Here is a 22,717-nt window from a genome sequence, read left to right on the forward strand (position 1 = left end):
AAAAACATCTTCAAATCTGGTTGGTTGGTTTCGGTTTTTTTGTTTGTTTGTTTTGAGATGGAGTCTCGCTCTGTTGCCAGGCTGGACTACAGAGGTGCAATCTTGGCTCACTGTAGCCTCCGCCTCCCGGGTTCAAGTGATTCTCCTGCCTCAGCCTCCTGAGTAGCTAGGACTACAGGCGTGCACCACCACACCCAGCTAATTTTTGTATTTTTTGTAGAGACGGGGTTTCACTATGTTGACCAGGATGGTCTCGATCTCTTGACCTCATGATCCGCCCACCTCGGCCTCCCAAAGTGCTGGGATTACAGGTGTAAGCCACTGCGCCCGGCCCAAATCTGTTTTTACAGTACAGATGTCTAAGGGGTCTGGTTATTCTAATCTGGGCCTCAGGCAGTTGGCATTTTGGTGGGTTCATTCATCAACATCATGTATCTCTGGGCTCCATTTTATCAAGTTAAAATGGAGTTAAAAATCACAGTGAACAGATAAGAAGACCTCTTCACTGATTTGTCAGAGTTACAACTCCCAAGCAGCTGGAGAGCAGTAACGAAAAAAGGACCAGCCCTCAACTCTGGCTTTCTGCCTACACATCCCTGAAGATGTGGCAGCTTCTGTTTGTATCCTTGTCATAAGACGTCCTCTTCCCTCCAGCAAACCTTCCTAAGAAGTTACAGTCTCAAAGGTCCTACACTCCTTTTCACGAATGTCATCCGTCCATGGAGGAAGCCCACCCACGGCAGACTGCTCTTCACAGGCTCGCCTAGTTGAGAGTGGCAGGTTCTGTCTTTCTAGGTCAAGGAACTACTTTAGTTTTGTCCTGTAAGCCCTTTTCATCTAGTTAAAAATATTTTTATTAAGGAATTCATTTAAAACATAGGCTGGGAGCAGCGGCTCATGCCTGTAATCCCAGCACTTTGAGAGGCCGAGGCAGGTGGATCACCTAAGGTCAGGAGTTTGTTGACCAGTTGACCAACCTGGCCAACATGGTGAAACCCCATCCTACAAAAACTACAAAAATTAGCCGGGCATGGTGGTGGGCACCGTAACCCCAGCTACTCGGGAGGCTGAGGCAGGAGAATCACTTGAACCCGGGAGGCGGAGGTTGCAGTGAGCAGAGATCACACCACTGCACTCCAGCCTGGGTGACAGAGTGAGACTCCACCTCAAAAAATCATAATAGCCGGGCGCGGTGGCTCACGCCTGTAATCCCAGCACTTTGGCAGGCCGAAGCGGGCGGATCACGAGGTCAGGAGATCGAGACCATCCTGGCTAACACAGTGAAACCCCGTCTCTACCGAAAATACAAAAAATTAGCCGGGCGTGGTAGTGGGCACCTGTAGTCCCAGCTACTCGGGAGGCTAAGGCAGGAGAATGGTGTGAACACGGGAGGCGGAGCTTGCAGTGAGCCAACATTGCGCCACTGCACTCCAGCCTGGGCAACAGAGCGAGACTCCGTCTCAAAAAAAAAAAAAAAAATTAAATTAAATAGAATTTACAATTCAGTTCCTCAGTTTCTAGCCACATTTCAATTGCTCCACTGGGCAGTGGCTACTATACTGGGCAGAGCAGAAGCAGCACATTCCCCACCCCACAGCAGAAAGTTCTATTGGACAGCACTGAACTATAGCAAACATGATTAGAAATGCAGAGACTTTGAAAAGAGAAGGAAAATTCAACAGTTTGACAAGTTGGAAGAGTAGACAAAAAGGGGTAGAAAAATGTTTATCTGGCACAAGTTGTCAGGCAGAGAAAAAATAAAACATAACATGCAAAGTAACAGAGGAAGGAACTGTTTACACATAACAGCTAAAGAAAATGAGATGCAGAAAATATACATAAAAAGCCAAAGAAAATGAGATGCAATAATCAAAGATCACGAAAAGAACAGGAGGCAGAAATTTCAGAAAGCAGGGTGTCAGAGCCAGGGAAAAGCAGAAGTAATCCTTCCCTCTATGTCCAGGGTAGGCTTGCACATTAGCCCACAGTCTGGCTCAAAATAGGAGTCAGGACAAATACTTCACAATCTTTTGTGATTAGAATCAAACTCCTTTAAGCTCTCCCCACCAACCCTCTTTAACTCAGCAGCGCAGCTATTGTTTTCCTCACACTGCTTTATGCTGTTTAACTTCAAATAAAATGAAAAAACGAGGTATTTATTAACACAACTTTTAGTTCGGACTCTAAGAGTTAGTCAAAGCACTCTTAAAGTCTCTGAAAGTGTTTTACAGTATCCCAAATCAACTAGTATACTCTATCAGAAGCCCTCAATAGTAGATGATTCAATTAATTATTCAACAAATATTTGTTACATGCCAGATACTCCTACTAGGCACTGGAGATAGAGCTATGAATAAGACAGACAAGGGCCTTTCTCCCATGAGGCTTGTAGTAAGGCAAACTATGTGTTTATCTGCAAAAGTTAATAAAAAACATGTAAATTGTAGAGTTAAAATGAATCACAACTTGTAAATGAAATAATGAGAAATTTTTAACATAAAGCCTGAGCCCACCAGACCCTGAAATCCAGAACTCCAACAAAGGCCATTATTAGTAATTTTTCCTAGACCTCAAATCTACACATCAAACTTGACAACAAAGTCCAAATGATAGTTTTAACCAGATTTAGATGGACCGTGCTTCACCCCAAAACATACAGCCACGTTTCAAGGTAGTTTGTAATTTGCAGATCCATCCCTAGGGGAACACCTAGGAACGGAATACGTTTCTGAGCTCTCATTATGATCATCACACACAGCCTCTTTCAAAACCACATTAAAAAATTCTCAACACACATATACCTTATTGTTCTCGTGATCGCCACTCACAGCTATGGGATACATGACATATTTTCCTCCCTGGTCCTCATTCGGGGCACATTCTGCTAGACCATCCGGATCATGTTCTGCTCCAAAATTGTGTCCCAATTCATGAGTTGTAACCAGGTCAGCTTCCTTAAGAATCATGCAAAGAAAACATTATTTCTCAATATCCAACTATCACTTACTTCTGCCAGCTGGGCCTATGCTGTCTTAAATAGAGCCTTATAATCAGATCAGCAAGAGAATAAGAACTGCATGCTTATAATACCAACACTTCAGGAGGCTGAGATGGGAGGGTTACTTGACTCTAGGAGTTTGAGGTCAGCCTGGGCAACATAGGGAGACCCCATCTCTACAAAAATAAAAATATTAACCAGGCGAGCTGGGCGCAGTGGCTCACACCTGGAATCCCAGCACTTTGGGAGGCCAAGGCGGCCGGATCACTTGAGGTCAGGAGTTCAAGACCAGACTGGTCAATATGGTGAAACCCTGTCTCTACTAAAAATACAAAACCTAGCCAGGCCTTGTGGTGGGTGCCTGTAATCCTAGCTACTTGCGAGGCAGAGCCAGGAGAACTGCTTGAACCCAGGAGGCAGAGGCTGCTGTGAGCCAAGACAGGCCACTGAACCCCAGCCTGGGCAAAAGAGTGAGAGTCTGTCTTAAAATAAATAAATAAATAAAATAAAATAAATATATATAAACTTAAAATTCCTGATTTCTTTTTTCCTAAGGGGGGAAATCACTCCATGGAACCTGAAAAAATAATATTTTGCAAGTCATTTTTCTATACAAGAAGTCTTTCCACATGTTCATATTAAAACAGTAGTAGGGGAAAAAAAACTTAAATTTTTAGCAAAAGCACTCAAATCCCAAAGGTGTAATGTAGAGAAATATCTCCTAACTGCTTAGAGAAAATTCATTAGTGGATTTGCTAATGACTCTAAAAAATCTCTCAAAAATTTCAAATCAAATTTTGTTTTTGCTCTATGTGTTTTTTTAAGAGGAAAGTTCTGGAAGACCAAATAAAATATGTCATGAAATCAAGCCATTAAGAAGTTGTGACTCCAAAAAAGTAAAGGAGCATGAGCTATTATACACACATATATGTTTCTGTCCATGGTTCCTGGCTTATAACCCTCCACAGCCCTGGTTACAGTCCTCTGTTACAATGTTGGGGTGCTTTAGGGCTCAGGAGCAGTCCCCAGGAACCAGAATCTCTCTCTCTGACCTTCTCCTGTCCTCCTTTTACCTGATCCAAGGCAGTACTCTAATTTGACTGTGGGTCAAGAGATCCCCATTCTCATTCTAGAGAGGGTCCTGCCCTTTACTGTGAAGGAAGGAATGCTGCACAGACAGGTCAAGGAGAACCTGGACAGGCCTTGGTGGGTTTCCCCACTCAGTTGATTAGTATGAGAACATACCCATTTTGTCCAATCACATTTCTACACAGTTGTCATTCATGCTCATGTAATGAAGCCTCCATAAAATCTCAAATAACAGGATTCAGAGAGCTTCCAGAGAGCATTCTGAATATGTGGAGGTTGACAAGGAAGGTGCAGAACTCATTCGCGTGCCAGGAGAGTGGTACATCCCAACTCCATGGGGACAGAAGCTCCTGTACTCGGGACCCTTCCAGACCTCGCCCTATGTATCCCTTCATCTGGCTATTTCTTTGAATCCTTTCTTTTTTTATTTTTTGAGACAAAGTCTCCCTCTGTTGCCCAGGATGGAGTACAGTGGCACAATCTCAGCTCACTGCAATCTCCACCTCCCAGGTTCAAACAATTCTCCTGCCTCAGCCTCCCGAGTAGCTGGGATTACAGGCATGCACCACCACACCTGGCTAATTTTTATATTTTTAGTAGAGATGAGGTTTCACCATGTTGGCCAGGCTGGGTCTCAAACTCCTGACCTCAGGTATCTACCCGCCTCGGCCTCCCAAAGTAGTGGGATTACAGGCATAAGCTACCGCACCCGGCCTCTTTGTATCCTTTAAAATATCCTATGTAATAAACCTGTAAACTAAGATAAGTGTTTCCCTGAGTTCTGTGAGCCACTTAAGCAAATTAATCAGACCCAAAGAAGATATCGTGGAAACCCCAACTTGAAGCCAGTTGGTCAGAAGTTCTGGAGGCTCAGACTTGTAACTGGTGGGGAGGAGGGAACAGTCAGTCTTGAGGGACTGAACCCTCAAGCTGTGAGATCTGACACTATTTCCGGATGGAGAGTGCTTGAATTGAATTGGAGGACACCTAGCTGTCTACTGCTTGAAATGTGGGGGAAAATCCCCACACGTTTGGTCTGGTCACACAAGTCTTCTGTGTTGATAATTGTTGTGATGTGAGAATAGAGGAAAAACACAGTTTGAGAGATTTTTTTCCCCCTAAAACAAAGTACCATAAGAAAAAAATAAATTTAGAAATTAAGGCCAGACACAGGGGCTCAAGCCTGTAATCCCAGCACTTTGGGAGGCCAAGGCAGGTGGATCACCTGAGATCAGGAGTTCGAAACCGGCCTGACCAACATGGAGCAATCCCATCTCTACTAAAAATACAAAATTAACCGGTCATGATGGCGCATGCCTGTAATCCCAGCTACTCGAGAGGCAGAGGCAGGAGAATTGCTTGAACCTGGGAGGCGGAGGTTGCAGTGAGCCAAGATGGCACAACTGCACTCCAGCCTGGCCAACAAGAGCAAAACTCCATCTCAAAAAAAAAAAAAAAGAAAAAAGAAAGAAATTAAAAGGTTCCCCAAAACTAATTAGTGTCTTTTTCTTTTCTCATACCACTTTACATTGTTGTTTTGTTTCTGCTTTAAGAAACACGGTCTCGGGCCAGGCGCAGTGGCTCACGCCTGTAATTCCAACACTTTGGGAGGCCGAGGCAGGCAGATCACAGGGGCTGCAGACTGAGACCATCCTGGCTAACACAGTGAAACCCCATCTCTACTAAAAATACAAAAAATTAGCCGGGCATGGTGGCAGGTGCCTGTAGTCCCAGCTACTTGGGAGGCTGAGGCAGGAGAATGGCATGAACCCGATAGGGGGAGCTTGCAGTGAGCCGAGATCGTGCCACTGCACTCCAGCATGGGACACAGAGCGAGACTCCGTATCCAAAAAAAAAAAAAAAAAGGATCTCACTAAGTTGCTCAGGCTAGAATACAGAATACAGTGGGTATTCACAGATGCAGTTATCACACTACAGCCTCTAACTCTTGGCCTCAAGTGATCCTCCCACCTCAGCCTCCCGAGTAGCTGGGACCATAGGCTCCCACCACCACCTGTTTTTAAATCACCCGAAGTCCATAGTTTATGTTAGGGTTCACTCTTTGTGCTGTATATTCTGTGTTTCAACAAATGCATAATGTCTTATACCGACTATTAAAGTATCATACAGAGTAGTTACCTGCTCTCTACCTATTCTTCCCCCCTTCCCCCAACACCTAGCAATCACTGATCATTTTATAGTCTGCATAGTTTTGCCTTTTCCAGAATGTCATATATTTGGAATCATATAGTATGTAGCCTTTCAGGCTGGCTTATTTCACTTAGTAGTATGCTTTTAAGGTTCCTCTATGTCTTTTCATTGCTTAACAGCTTTTTATTTTTTTCTCATTGTATGGATGTGCCAGTTTATCCATTTACCAACTAAAGGATATCTTGGGTGCTTCCAAGTTTTATCAATTATGAATTAAGCTGCCATAAACATTCTTATGGCCGGGTGTGGTGGCTCACACCTATAATCCCAGCACTTTGGGAGGCTGAAGCAGGCGGATCACCTGAGGTCAGGAGTTCAAGACCAGCCTGGCCCGTAACATGGTGAAACCCCATCTCTACTGAAAATACAAAAATTAGCTAGGAGTGACAGCAGGCACCTGTAATCCCAGCTACTCGGGAGACTGAGGCAGAATCGCTTAAACCTGGGAGGCAGAGGTTGCAGTGAGCCGAGATCATGCCACTGCACTCCAGCCTGGGTGACAAGAGTAAAACTCCATCTCCAAAAAAAAAAAAAGAAAAAGAAACTGCCAACTGTCTTCCAAAGTGACTGCTCCATTTTTGCATTCCCACCAGCAATTAATGAAGAGTTCCTGTTGCTCCATAGCCTTGTTGGAATTGTGTTGCCAGTGTTTGGGATTTTAGCCATTCTAATAGGCTGCTAGTAATAGCGTATTGTTGTTGGGTTTCTTAAAAAGTTTTTTATAGAAACAGTGTCTCACTAATGTTGCCCAGGATGGTCTCAAACTCCTGGGCTCAAACAATCCTCCCACCTCAGCCTCGCAAGCAGCTGGGATGACACGCATGCACACCTGCACCCAGCTTCGTTGTTAATTTGCAATTTCCTAATGACACATGACGCTGAGCATCTTTCCGTATGCTTCTCTGCTATCTGTGTATCTTTGGAGGGATCTGTTCTGCTCTTTTGTCTGTTTTTAAATTAGGTTGTTCATTTTCTTATTGTTGAATTTTAACAGTTCTTTATACATATGGAAATTTTTAATTTTTTTTTTTAAATTTTTTAGAGACAGGTCTGACCATCTTGCCTAGGTTAGTTCCAAACTCCTGGGATCAAGTGATTCTCCTGCCTCGGACTCCCAAAGTGCTGGGACTATAGGAATGAGCCACCATGCCCGGCCTCTTTGTATATTTCAGATAGCAGTCTTTTCTCAAGATATGTCTTTTGCAAGTATTTTCCTGTACCCTACACCAAGTATAAACATACACCAAGTATAACATCATAGTCAAAATAGCAGTATACCAACCAGCCCTCTGGGAAGCCAAGGTGAATGGATCACTTGAGGTCAGGGGTTCATGAGACCAGCCTGGCCAACATGGTGAAACCCTGTCTCTACTTAAAACAAAAATACAAAAATTAGCCATGTGTGGTGACAGGCACCTGTAATCCCAACTACTCAGGAGGTTGAGGCAGGAGAATCGCTTCAACCCGGGAGGCAGAGGTTACAGTGAGCCAAGATGGTGCCACTGCCTTCCAGCCTGGGCCACAGAGCAAGACTCTGCCTCAAAAAAAATAAAAATTAAATAAAAATTAAAAATCAGTATATTGGATACTAATATTTCCTACCAGTATCTCTCTCCCCTTCTTCCTTAATGAGCCCTAATTTTGTTCAGGGCAGCAATATACTCAGCTAAAATAGCCACCTTTCCACATTCCGTTGAGGCTAAGGGCAGCCACGTGACCCAGTGCTGTACAGTAAGTTGTAAACAAAAGCCAGGATGAAGCCTCCAGAGAAGCTTTTTAGAAGGGCCAGACTAGGCTAGCCATGTTCTCTTTCTCCTCCTTTCTCTAACACAGAAGAGAACCATCTTAAAACCATGAGGTGACATGCATGAAGACAAAGACCTCCTGCTTGTTCTTAAGCCACTGAGGGCACCTCTGAGTTGCTATACCACCCGGAAAATGCTATCCCTGAACTTCTTGTTGAGTGAGACAAATAAACCCCTTATTTAAACCACTGCTTATTTAATTTTCTGTTATTTGTAGTCAAACACATTTCAACAGACATAGCTGGAGAAAAACAAGATCATAAGATCTTCCAGAGAAAAAAACAGGTGACGTACAAAGATAAGAACTCAAAATGACTTCAGATTCTTTAAAAGCAACATGCACAGAAGACCACAGAGAACATGAGAACTAAGAATATACTCAGCCAAAATTATCAATCAGGCTTAAGAGTGGAATAAAGACATTTTCAGATATGTGAAATCCCAACAATATGCAGGTCATATACCTTTTCTTAGGAAGCTCCTGCAAGATACACTACACCAAAATGATGGCACTGAGAAAGAGGGAGACCACGGGGTTCTGAAAATAAGAGGGTGTGGGATGCCTTGAATGACAGCTGCACCGCAGGACTAGGAGACAGGGAGCTCTAAGAGTTGCTGCAGGTCAGAGGACTCCAGGACGGAGGGTTCGAGAAAAGCAGTGGTCCTCACATGTTTCAAAAGAAGGCTGACAGGCCATTTTTATTTTCTTCTTTATGCTTTTTCATATATCTCACAAAAATATATAAATTTTCTTTAGGCAGAAATGAAAAAACAGTATATATTACATTTTTAAAAAAATATCTACATAAATATATAACTGAGGTTCTACAATAAACTCAACACTATTTTTTTTTTTTTTTTTGAGACGGAGTCTCACTCTGTCGCCCAGGCTAGAGTGCAGTGGCCGGATCTCAGCTCACTGCAAGCTCCGCCTCCCGGGTTTACGCCATTCTCCTGCCTCAGCCTCCCGAGTAGCTGGGACTACAGGCGCCCGCCACCTCACCCGGCTAGTTTTTTGTATTTTTTAGTAGAGACGGGGTTTCACCGTGTTAGCCAGGATGGTCTCGATCTCCTGACCTCGTGATCCACCCATCTCGGCCTCCCAAAGTGCTGGGATTACAGGCTTGAGCCACCGCGCCCGGCCAACACTATTCTTTTAAAAATAAAAGAACATACCTTTGTAAGGATGGTTTTACCATAATTCTTTGTGCTCGTCAAACCACTATTCAAATAGATATTTTTCTTCCCAACTGGGCTATAATAAGCTAAAGTCAAAAGGAAACAAAGATAAATTGCTTATTAAATACAGAATTATAACATAATCTAATCAGCTTATAATCTCAGCATCATATTCACATAAGAAATGGAAAAACTTACCCTTTGGACAAACGCCTCCATGGCTGTTTGCTCTGGGAGAGCCAACATAAGCTAATCCAAGAGTTCCCATATCAAAATCTTGGTATGTGAAAAGGTGTGCCAAGCAAACTTTAGATGCTTCCTCAGCTATATCAAAGCTAAATTGCTTTGAAAGACAAAAAAAAAAAGCATTCTTAGATTAACAATTACATCAGACCAAAGATGTAATCTAAATCAACTAAACATTCCAGAACAGAACCATGACCGCATGCAGCTCAGCACCAGCAATCACAACCCCGTGCAGTGCTTTGCTCTTTCCCTAAAGTGCTCCTCCACCTGCACCGGTGAGAGGCAGACACTGTCATCTGGCAAGGGGCACAAAAGGGAAGAGTTCGGGAGCTTGCTCCAGCTGTTCAGAACTAACTCACTGCTCCTCCGAGGGCTGTTCTGAAGACATACAGCCTAGGACTAGAGATGCTCCAATTCGTTAACGGGATTGCAGCACCCCAGACCAAAACAGATCCCTCTCAAGTATTTCAAGGATTCATCTGGTTTTATAGAAATTTTAATCTTAAACTTTTTTGAGTGTCATAATATACAGTCATTTATATAAATATACACTTATAGAAAAGCAAATATACCCAGTTGTATGTTACTAAAAGATTTTACGCCCATTTAAGTCAACGCTGCAGGTTTGAGAGGATTTTTTTTTTCTCAATTTAAAAGGGCTTCATACATTACTTTAAAAACCTCTACCATAACCATCCAGCGTCTCCAAGTTTAAAAAACCTTAATTTTGGGGTTTTGTTTGTTTGTTTGAGACAGGGTCTCGCTGTGTCACCCAGGCTGGAGTGAAGTGATGCAATCACAGCTCACTGCAGCCTCGACCTCCCAAGGCTCAAGTGAACCTCCCACCTCAGCCTCCCAAGAAGCTGGTACCAAAAGCGTGCATCACCATACCCAGCTAATTTTTGTATTTTTTGTACACCATGTTGTCCAAGCTAGTCTTGAACTCCTGGGCTCAAACAATCCACCAGCCTCATCCTCAGCCTCCCAAAGTGCTGGGATTACAGGCATGAACCACCATGCCTAGCCAAAACCCTCAATGTTTAAAATGCTTTAAATGAGAGGCCAGAGAGCCCTGTATGAGGAATGAAGTGTGGTTACATGGGGATTCTGATAGTTCCGTGGTAAAAAGGTGAGGCTTCTAAGAATATTCTAGGAGCCTCAGGGAAGAAAATTGGAGAGGAGCATCTGTCAACGTAAGTCATTCTTCTCTTTGGTTCCTCCCCTGCCATGGGCTGTCTGGAGGCTCAAAGAAAAGCACACAGGCACAGTGGTTCAGCTGTTCTAGGAGTCAGGAGATCTGTGCTCAATTTGACCTCTGCCACTACCAATTGTATGACTAACCAGACAAGTCATTTAATCTTCCTGTTACTGGTTGAATTGTGCCATCCCAAAATTCAAATGTTGGAGTCCTAACCCTCAACAGTACCCCAGAATGTGACTCTATCTGGAAACAGGGCCCTTAAGGAAGTAATTAAGGTACAATGAGGTCATACGGGTGGGTCTTAAACCAATATGGCGGGTGTCCTGATAAGAAGATCAGAATACACACACACTGAGGGAAAGACCATGTGAGAACACAGGGAGAAGACAGCACCTACACCACAAGTACCGTGGCCTCAGAAGAAATCAACCCTGCTGATCCCTTGATTTTGGACTTCCAGCTTCCAGAACTGTGAAAACCCCAACTTCTGTTAAGTCCCCCAGCCTATGCTGCTCTGTCATGTCAGCTGGAATAAACAATAACACTTGCTGAGCCTCTTCACAACAATGATGCTGTCTCAATCAACCTTTCAGGGTGCTCAGCAGATCAAATTAGACAGGGTATGAATGAGTACCACACAGGTGCTGCACGTTATGCTTCTCCATCTGGATGAAGAGTTATAATATCCTTCCATTCTATTAAAGCTTTGAAAACTTGATTTCAGCCTCATGAGACTCTGAACAAGAATCCAGATGAGTCACACCATACCTGGACTAGCCCATGCAAACTATGAGATAAATAAGTGTTGTTCTAAGCTGCTCCACTTGTGATAATTTGTTAAAGCAACAACAGGAAACTAATACACTTACCAACACATTAAAATATAACTACTATCACTTCATAGAAAGTCATTCTACACCAAAGTAATAGCACACACAAACTCAAGACACTAGAATCACATGGCAGTATCCTGTTATACAGCAAGACTCCAAATGATGTAAAATGATTAAGTTAGCCATCTTTAGATTAATCGCCAGAATAAAAACACAAAAATTTTAAATTCCTGTAGAGAACTTTCAGATCTCCAAGCTATATTTCTACTGTCCAATACATGTTCATAACCTGTTTGATAATTACTGCCCTAAAAGATAAATTGACAAGCTTCAGAGAGCCCAGAACTAAGTGTCCCGAACTAACAAAACAGTGTGCAAAAACTCTATATATTCGGTATCCATGTTATTTTCTAGAGAAGATCCACTGATTGCCTCATTAGATCCTCAAAGATATTAAGGTTAAGAAGCACTGCTTTGGCCGGGCACAGTGGCTCACACCTGTAATCCCAGCACTTTGGGAGGGCGAGGCAGGAGGATCATCTGAAGTCGGGAGTTCGAGACCAGCCTGACCAACATGGAGAAACCCCGTTTCTACTAAAAATACAAAAATTAGCTGGCCGTGGTGGTGCATGCCTATAACCCTAGCTACTCAGGAGGCTGAGGCAGGAGAATCGCTTGAACCCGGGAGGCGGAGGTTGCAGTGAGCCGAGATCATACCATTGCACTCTAGCCTGGGCAATAAGAGTGAAACCCTGTCTCAAAAAAAAAAAAAAAAAAAAGGCAGCAGCATTGCTTTATAATGTTTTTCTTTTTCACAGAGTTTTTGTTATTTGTTGTGTATGCTGTTACATGGGATGAGGTTCCTCCTGGATCAGCTGGGGGAGACTGCTTCTGGGTTTCCATCTTTTCCAATATGCTCCTTCATTAAAACACATACAATCCACATAGCAGAAATCATAAAGTGGTATTAATATCCAGGGTTCCAAGACCTACCTCTAGCAACATCTTCACATCCCAAGCATCCTTTTCTTCATTTGGGTAACTTTTTGCCATATTGTAATGCTTTTCACCAGGTTTTACCTCTTGTGGAGACTTGAGAATGCGAATCTATACTTAAAGAGATAATATACTTAGAACACTTCCAAAATAAGTCAGAAGACTCTGAATACTGCATTATTTTATCTGTTCAAAAAAAGAATTGTTCTAGAAAAAAACATTTTAAAACCAAAATTCATAAATTCTTCAGTTCTAATATTCAATGTTTGAAACAAACAGAGAAGCATATGGTATGGAAAACATGTCAATTAATTATTTATAATAATATGAATGTACTCCTACATTTTCATATCCTCTATGTTTATTTTGAAAAAATAAGAACTGCCGGGCGCGGTGGCTCAAGCCTGTAATCCCAGCACTTTGGGAGGACGAGACAGGCGGATCACAAGGTCAGGAGATCGAGACCATCCTAACATGGGCTAACATGGTGAAACCCTGTCTCCACTAAAAAATACAAAAAACTAGCCCGGCGAGGTGGCGGGCTCCTGTAGTCCCAGCTACTCGGGAGGCCGAGGCAGGAGAATGGCATAAGCCCGGGAGGCAGAGCCTGCAGTGAGCTGAGATCTGGCCACTGCACTCCAGCCTGGGCGACAGAGTGAGACTCCGTCTCAAAAAAAAAAAAAAAAAAGAAAAAAAAGAAAAAATAAGAACTTGGGTTACAGGAGCCTAAAATAATTATCACAACTATCGTCAACAGTTTAGGAAAGAATAATAAAATATACATCTCTTTCTGCATCAAAGGAATAAAAGACTAAAAACAGAGGCTTCTCCTTATATGTGCATTTCAGATAAATTCCTATTAAACCTGCAAAGAAGGGAAAAAAAAGTAACAAAGGCTCCCATTAGTAAGTGTGAGATAAAGAAAGAAGGAAACTATGCTCAGCTCAGAGTTTCTGTGTGTCTCTCTTCCCTGCCTGCCTGCCTGCCCGTTCTGGTCTCCTCTGCCACTGTGTGGTAAGCTTACTGGGGTGGACTCTGCAGTTTTGATGGTGGCTGGTCAAGGTCAAATCTGGGACAGAACTACTTAGAAGCCCACCATGATGCACATCTAAACCACATCCTCCAATCCATCCTTCATCAGATGTAAATAAGTTACTGTTTTAATCTCCTATATTATTCCTGTGTTCTTCACTTGGTTCCAAATGCCTAAAGCAAAAAGAAAATTTACAGGTTCCCTAAAACTCAAACATGATGCAGCTATTTATAATAAAACAAATGAGACAGCTTTACATGCATGCACATGAAGTACTCTCCAACATACTGTGAAATGAAAAAACGAGGTATAAAAGTGTACTGTATAGCACCGTTGTGTCAAATACAGACATATACATACACTATACATGCATATGACATCTCTAGAAAGATACATATGAAACTAGTGACATGAATGTCTTTGGGGAAAGGAACTGGTTTAACAATAAACAGGTTGCAGAGACTTACTTTTCACTGGTTTTTGTACTGTGTGTATGTTACCTATTCAAATAATAACTTAAAAAGAAAATGCAAAACAGTGAAAGAGAATGAAAAGGGAAAAATCTCTTAGTTTTATACAAATAATATCAAAGTTTAACATTTATAAACATGGTGAATGATTTAAAAATTTTTTTTAAACCTCTAAATTCTATACTGTAGAACTTATAAAAATATGGTTTACTACAAAAAGCCTGGAAAAAAAATAGAGATAACAATTTATATAACTTACATATCAAAATGTCTCTCTGCCCAAAGTAATACCCTATGTCAGAAGTCTTTTTAGTCTTAGCAATTTGAAATAACTCTTCATATGAGCTATTAAGATGACACTAATATAACATTGCTAGACACACTCTGTTAACAGATTACAAGAAATCAGAAGGAGACATCTGAGGGGAAAGAACCTAAAGGTTCTGTATATATAAATACAGCCTTGTAAAGGTACCCAGTATTTTTTAGTAAATTTTCTGACTAAGGATTCAACGGTACGTGTCACAGTTTTAATGAAAGACTTAAGCATAACCAGAGGGGGTAAAGAAACTACAGAGAATAAAAAGGCCATGAATTCAAAGAAGGAACAAAGCACAGCAGCGTAAAAGGCTTTCTACCTAAAGCGAGACTAAGGACAGAAAACTTCACAATCTAGAACTAATTAACAACAAAAATACTGCACAATTCATCAGAAAAAAAATCATTGGCATTTGAGAAAATTTATTTACAATTATTGTTAAGGACAAGTTTTTGGGTTTTGGATACAAGTCACAAATATTTACATTACATAACTTAAGTGAGTAATATAAGCCATATCTATTGATAAATACCTGCTCTATCTGTATTCCATAGCCTTTAAAACCCGCATTATCCCATGAAGTGTTCCGATAGATGTCATCAACTCTGTCAATTAGCTCTATCTGTGTGTATTTTAAAAAGAAAAAAGACATTATGTAGCTCTTTACCTCTCCTGACAATGCAATATAAAATCTATGGAGGAAAAAAAAATCTCAGTTTAGAAGCCACTGCAGAAGTTTCTACTTTCACAAAAACTAGCATTAAGATGTTACTATATCTGAGTATTCCCAACCTTTGGCCCCAAACTTAAAGTGCTGTTACCAGAATAAAACAATGGTATAGTTTAACCTAAATTTCAGGTACTCAATTGCACATGGAACCAAAATGATAAGTAACAGGCTTTTGTAAAACTACCGTTTCAGTCAATAATAAAAATTAAATTTAAAAGTCAATCAATATACCTGAAATACAGTTGACTCTTGAACAACATAGATTTGAACTTCAAGTGTCCACTTAAATGTGGATTTCCTTGAGCCTTTGTCACCAGAGACAGTATGACCAACTCTTCCTCTTCCTCCTCAGCCTACTCAACATGAAGACCATTATGATGATCCACTTCCACTTAGTGAATGGTAAATGTATTTTCTCTTCCTTATGATTTTTCTTTATTTTATTTTTTCAGACACAAGGTCTGGCTCTGTCACCAGGGGTACAGCACAGTGGCACGATCATAGCTCACTATAGCCTGAATTTCTGGGCTCAAGCAATCCTCTCACCTCAGCCTCCTGAGTAACAGAAGACTACAGGCGCACACCACCATGCCCAGCTTTTTTTTTTTTTTTTTTTTTAATGATTTTCATCATAACATTTTCCTTTCTCTAACTTACATGATTGTAAGAACACAGTAATAATACATATAAAAAATATGTGTTAATCGACTGTTATTTTATTGGTAAGGCTTCTGGTCAATAGTAGACTATTAGTAGTTAAATTTTTGGAGAATCAAAGTTATACAGGGGCCGGGCATAGTGGTTCATGCCTGTAATCCCAGCACTTTGGGGGGCTGAGGCAGGAGGACTGCTTAAGCTTAGAAGTTTGAGACCATCCTGAGAAATTCTCCATCTCTACTAAAAATCAAAAAACTTAGCCAGGAAGGGTGAACACCTGTTGTCCCAGCTACTCAGGAGGCTGAGGCGGGAAGACTGTTTTGTTCCAGGCAATAGAGGCCGCAGTGAGCTACGATTTCGCCACTGCACTCCGGCCTGGGCAACAGAGTCTAAAAAAAAAAGTGACATGAGGATTTTTGACAGCAGAGGGAAGGTCAGTGCTTCTAACCCCCACCCCCCGGCACTGTTCCTGGGTCAACCGTATTCCCTTCTAAAAATAATTCCATCTTCACTGTCTCTTGGTGAGTACCTCAAATGTCTTCACCAGAAACAAGTAAGGTGCAGTGGCAGACAACTGCCAACCCTGTTCCCCCACTCTCACCCCGAAAAGTTCAGCACTGAGGAATGGGTAAGAAGACAGCCAGAAAGAACAAGGTTCATTTCAGCAACCCTCCTTCTTTTACTCTCTGATTTGGGAAAACTGGAGAAGGCAGGCAGTATCGTTTCCAAGGAAAATGACATGAGAAAGAACAAAATGCTAATTACTTATCTTTTTCTCAAAGAGAATATTCTACTATTCAAAAACTGGGTTGATAAGGTTTGTTCCAGCAACTGTGAAACAAGTTATGTCTCAGAAATTGTAAAAAATACAAATTTTAAGACTAGATCTCTCACTATATTCATATTTGTAGTGTAATGAACAAAGAAGTAATATAAGAGGAGACCCTTAATACAAAACCCAGATTAAGAGAGAAGCTTTTTAAAGTAAGAATCTCTGTCTTAGGAACAAGAATCACAGTGACTCTTACTAGCCTCATAATAAATTCACTTGATATGGGGCCGAGTGCTGTGGCTCACACCTTAATTCCAGCTACTCGTGATGCTGAGGCAGGAGAACTGCTTGAACCCAGGAGGTGGGGGTTGCAGTGAGCTGAGATTGCACCACTGCACTCCAGCCTGGGCAACACAGTGAGACTCTGTATCAAACAAACAAACAAACAAATCCACTTGACATGGAAGGGAAGGGAAAGAAGGGTAAGGGAAGGTATGAATAAAATGGACAGCATGGGAAAAGCAAGGCAATGAGAAAGACATCTTTACCGCCCCAGCTTCTTCTTGCTTCATGAATAGCTGCATTCTCCATTATTTCCCTCAATAACAACATTTTGGTGAGTGCCAAGTAATCATGACGAATGAGGTCATACTAGCAAAAAATGCCAACGAAAAATGATTTCCCAGACTTTAAAAATCGTAATAGTTGGCCGGGCGCGGTGGCTCAAGCCTGTAATCCCAGCACTTTGGGAGGCCGAGACGGGCGGATCACGAGGTCAGGAGATCGAGAACATCCTGGCTAACACGGTGAAACCCCGTCTCTACTAAAAATACAAAAAAAGAAAACTAGCCGGGCAAGGTGGCGGGCGCCTGTAGTCCCAGCTACTCGGGAGGCTGAGGCAGGAGAATGGCGTGAACCCGGGAGGCGGAGCTTGCAGTGAGCTGAGATCCGGCCACTGCACTCCAGCCTGGGCGGCAGAGCGAGATTCCGTCTCAAAAAAAAAAAAAAAAATCATAATAGTTCGGCCGGGTGCGGTGGTTCATGCCTGTAATCCCAGCACTTTGGGAGGCCGAGGTGGGCAGATCACAAGGTCAGGAGATCGAGACCATCCTGGCTAATACGGTGAAACTCCGTCTCTACCAAAAATACAAAAAAATTAGCTGGGCATGGTGGTGGGCGCCTGTAGTCCCAGCTACTCGGGAGGCTGAGGCAGAAGAATGGCTTGAACCTGGGAGGCGGAGCTTGCAGTGAGCCAAGATTGTGCCACTGCACTCCAGCCTGGGCAACAGAGCAAGACTCTGTCTCAAAAAAAAAAAAAAAATCATAATAGTTCATGCTTAAAAATCCAGTATCAGCACTTCTTACATCTTTCCTTCACTTCTGTGCCCTAGAGCTAGTTATGACCATGAAAGTCCCACCTATTTCAAGTGAAGTCCAATGACTAGGTCTTTAACATGATGAACAAAACTCACCTTCCTCTCTGAAATATACATATAAGCAAAAGATAAACATGGGTTCATGCAAATACATATTTTTACATTCACATGTGACACCACAGGTTCACTGCCATGATAGCAGTAATGTTTTTAAAGAGCTCACTTATATCAAGGAGGAAGACTACATTATAACCTCTCCCAAACCCTATATGCATGAATTCTAACATGCACAAAATATTAGTTTGAGGGTAAAATGGGTTGTCATAAATTTGAAACTATAATTTCCATACAGTAACATAAAAACCTCAGAGAATATCCCTCAAATATTTTAGGGAAATAACAGAGTATCTGGAACAGACCTGGTTTCATTAAGTTTCATGGAATGTACCCACCCACAAGAATTTTTTTTTCAATTACTTGATGCAATATCAAATACTTACTAAGTAATTTGTAGTTGTACTCTCTTCCCCTCTGCCCATGTATCTGTAGAAGCGATGATCTGCTACCACCAATAATTTACACGTGTTCTTCATGGGATCTGGGTCAGCTCTTCTCTTCACTCGATGAACAAGCTCTAATATGAATTTGTATGCACTATTAAATCAAAATTCACCAAAACAAGGAGTTTTATGGTAACACTTTAAATCTAATATATTTTTGAAACAAACATTATGTGAGCTTAATATCACTAAAGGATCTTGAACAACAAAAAAAAACAATTTGGAGGAAGACAGAAAAGTGAAAAGTAACATAAAGTTTAAACACTGTAGAATTCAAAACCAAGGACAAGTGCCTTCTTAATTTTTCAAATACAGAAACTTTAAGAAGTGTTCAACAGAGTAAGGCCGGGCATGTTGGCTCAGGCCTGCAATCCCAGCACTTTGCAAGGCCAAGGTGGGTGAATCACCTGAGGATGGGAGTTTGAGACCAGCCTGGCCAACATGACGAAACCCCATCTCTATTAAAAATACAAAAATTAGCCAGGTATGGTGGCGTCTGCCTGTAATCCCAGCTACTCATAAGGCTAAGGCAGGAGAATCACTTGAACCCAGGGTGTGGAGGTTGCAGTGAGACAAGATTATGCCATTGCACTCAAGCCAGGGCAACAAGAGTGAGACTCCATTTCTAAATAAATCAATAAATAAATAAACAAATAGTGCTCAACAGAGTAAAACATTCACCTAATGCTGGGCTATGAAGCTGTCAGTCATATTCTACAACAAGAAGTTTATGAATTAACCAAAATAACAGTAAAAATGTCAAAATATTCACATTGAAAATTAGTTTGTGTTAATAGGACAACTTTCTTGTGAAATAAATTAAGAATTTATTTACATATTAAAATGCTAATATATATTTTAATAATATTGTAATAACATAACCATCTTTGGCCTGGCACGTTGGCCCACGCCTGTAATCCCAACACTTTGGGAGGTTGAGGTGAGCGAATCACTTGAGGCCAGGAGTTTGAGAACAGCCTGGTCAACATGGTGAAACCCCATCTCCACTAAAAATACAAAAATTAGCCAGGACTGGTGGCACGTGCCTATAATCCCAGCTACTCGGGAGGCTGAGGCAGGAGAATCACTTGAACCTGGAAGTCAAAGGTTGCAGTGAGCCGAGATTGCACTGCAAAAACAAAACAAAACAAAACAAAAAAACCTAACCAGGGGTGTTTCGGGCAGTAAAATTCCAAGATGGTTATGTTTTTTAAATGACCCTAAATAGATTGTCCCAAGATGGATATAACCTTCTTGTTTTCTAAGCAGTATATACATAGGTCTCTCCTGCTACCAATTAATTTCTTATAAACTCTAAAGATTGTCTTTCCACCATTATTATCATTTCTAAATATCTGCAAGAATATTTTCCCTCGGATCACTCCATTTCCCTTTTCCCTAATCTTTTTTAAAGTCTAATCTTTGTTGTTCCCATTATTTTCTAGAGTTTTCAACTCTTACATCATAGACAAAAGAAGTTGAAAATTTCTGGAATAAAACTCCTATTTGCATGCCAAATACTATAGTTACTTGACAATCATGTTATTTTTTTAATCAAATAACAACCACCCCTATTGAAGTCAATTGTAGTATGTTTGTTTCTTATCTGAAATACACTCTTTAAGCCTTACCTTCAGGTGGTCCTCTGTCTACTAACCCTTTTGGGAGCAACTCTTCATTATCCACTTTTAAATAACCACACACTTTTGGAGACTGCAAACGTGAAACATTCTTGATATCTTCAGATTTATAAACTAACATTCTTTTGTCTTTGGTATCATTAACAAATCTCCAAAGTGGCTGAAACAGAAAATATACATGACTGAGATGGAAAAAAATAACAATTCCTAGACACTAAATTCTAACATTCTTTGCTTGTTCTTAGATAACATTCATTTCTAGGTTAAGTAAACTGATTAGTCATGTTATTAAAATAAATAATCTCAATTTTTAATCATACGGAGTTTCTAGGCTGGTAAGTAAACATGTAGATTATAAACTCTGATTATTTTATCTGTATATAAATAAAGCTTTACATACTTTGCACATTATGAAATCTTTCAGAGGATGCAGAAGAGAAAAATGCATATCATTTCCCACTCATTCATTCCAAAACATTATGTAATATCTACTGTATACTGGCACTGTTATAGGTGATGGTGCTATAGTAATGAAAATTGGACAAGGTTTCTGTTCATGCAGCATCTTCATTTTAGCTTCCTTAACACTTAGGTGTTTGACATCTTTTTGCCATGTTAGGCTTTATCCACACAAAAGAACAAACATATTTATATGAAAGAAAACTCAGAACTTGCAACAATAGGTCTGAACCTTATTACTGGTTTCAGCGAATGCAGTTTTTAAAAAAAATCTCCATTTACAATGTTACAAGGCCAGAGTAAATCACAATTAATATACTCTAAAGTTTACCCAAGTCAAAAGGTTGTTTGTTTTGTTTCAAAGCAAAGTTATTCTCTGTAAGAACACTGCTCTCATCAGAACCAGGTGGTTTGTAGAGGACACACAAGAAATATATTTATCTCCATCAGGGAAATGCAAATCAAAACCCCAGTGGGAAAAAAGAACCCACAATGAAACACCACTGTATACCCACTAGGATGACTATGATCAAAGACAAATACTGGCGAGGATGTAGAGAAATCCAGAACCCTCATATATGCTGATGAGAATGTAAAATGGTAAAACCACTTTAGAAAATAGTCTGGCAGGCCCTCAAAGGTTAAAAGTAGAATAACCGTATGACCCAGCAATTCTGCTCCTAGTATATAACCAAGAGAAATGAAAACACAAGGAGTAATGTAAATAATAGCTAAAAAGTGGAAACAACCCAAATGTCCATCAACAACTAATCAATGAACAAAATGCAGTTTATCCATACAATGGAGTATTATTCAGTAATAAAAATAAATAAGATACAGATACATGCTACAACGTAGATGAACTCTGGAAACATTATTCTAAGCGAAAGAAGCCACACACGGGCTGGGCGTAGTGGCTCACGTCTGTAATCCCAGCACTTTGGGAGGCCAAGGCAGGCGGATCACTTGGGGTCAGGAGTTCGAGACCAGCCTGGCCAACACAGTGAAACCCCGACTCTAGTAAAAAATACAAAAATTAGTCAGGTATGGTGGCAGGCGCCTGTAATCCCAGCTACTCGGGAGGCTGAGGCAAGAGAATCAGTTGAACCCAGGAGGCGGAGGTTGCAGTGAGCCGAGATCATGCCACTGCACTCCAGCCTGGGTGACAGAGTGAGACTCTGTCTCAAAAATACACACACACACACACACACACACACATACACACACACACACAACTACAAAACTATATATATTAAAGGGGTGAATAATATAGTATGTGAATTATATCTCAATAAAACTGTTAAACATGATATGCATACACCTTTGGTAATCTATGTATGAGGTGGATGTAAGAAACAATGGTTACAGAATTTCAGGGCTAGCAGAGGCCTCAAAAGTTAACTAACCCAACTTCTGGGCTACAGGAATCTTCCATATTTAGTAAAGTTCATTTAGCCTATGAATAGAAGTGAAAAATTTTTTATTTTGTGTCAAACATTTCTAAGTTCACATTGATTGTTTCCTAGTATAGCCAGTGAAGCACAGAAAAAGACAGCTGGCTTTGGGATCAGATGTATCTGAGTTCAAACCTCAACGGTACCTCACTATGTGCCTTGGACAAGTACCCTGAGCATAACCTCCCTCGTTAGGTAAAGCAGTGATAATACCTAACTTGAAGATTATGAAGATTATGTAGGTAATAAATCTAGTTTTATAATAAGATTTCAAAAGAAAAGTGGTCATTATTAATAAAAGCTAAGCCTATTACCACTATTACTAGTAAGTTGCTGGAAAAAATCATTTGATGAGTAATTGACTAAAAGACAGAAAACTTGATTGGATCTTGGATTGGAAAACCAAAAAAAAATCTATGAAGGAGATTTTGAGGATGACTAGAGACTTTGACTATGGCATGATTATTAGATAATACTGTAGAATTCTTTTCATTTTCTCAGGTATGTTACTTTTATTACAGCTATAGAAAAGAGTGCCTAGGGATGCATACAGAAGTAGTCAGGGGTGAAGTGTCATGATGTTTGCAAACGATTTGCATATGATTCAGGAAAAAAAGAGAGAAAGCTAGCATGACATTATGTTAGAAATTGTGGGTCGGGCGCGGTGGCTCAAGCCTGTAATCCCAGCA

At 40.9% G+C, this 22,717-nt stretch overlaps 1 protein-coding gene across 4 annotated transcripts in view; it reads right to left on the bottom strand.

Annotated features, from left to right (window-relative positions):
• Window positions 1-22,717, bottom strand: part of ADAM17 (ADAM metallopeptidase domain 17) — a 69,516-nt gene that overhangs the window by 19,811 nt on the left and 26,988 nt on the right. Inside the window, exons 5-11 of one of the 4 annotated variants that reach the window (XM_007971520.3) lie at window positions 20,107-20,275; window positions 18,416-18,549; window positions 14,913-15,002; window positions 12,556-12,669; window positions 9,481-9,625; window positions 9,280-9,368; window positions 2,802-2,954 (exon numbers count right to left, since the gene is read on the bottom strand). In XM_007971520.3, the coding sequence (XP_007969711.1) occupies window positions 2,802-2,954; window positions 9,280-9,368; window positions 9,481-9,625; window positions 12,556-12,669; window positions 14,913-15,002; window positions 18,416-18,549; window positions 20,107-20,275 (894 nt within the window). Of the gene's footprint in view, window positions 1-2,801; window positions 2,955-9,279; window positions 9,369-9,480; window positions 9,626-12,555; window positions 12,675-14,912; window positions 15,003-18,415; window positions 18,570-20,106; window positions 20,276-22,717 lie in introns of those variants that run through there. The other 3 variants (XM_038006542.2, XM_007971521.3, XM_038006543.2) reach the window with 3 other exon arrangements.

Source organism: Chlorocebus sabaeus, chromosome 14 (genome assembly GCF_047675955.1).
Source record: "Chlorocebus sabaeus isolate Y175 chromosome 14, mChlSab1.0.hap1, whole genome shotgun sequence".
Lineage (NCBI taxonomy): Eukaryota > Metazoa > Chordata > Mammalia > Primates > Cercopithecidae > Chlorocebus > Chlorocebus sabaeus.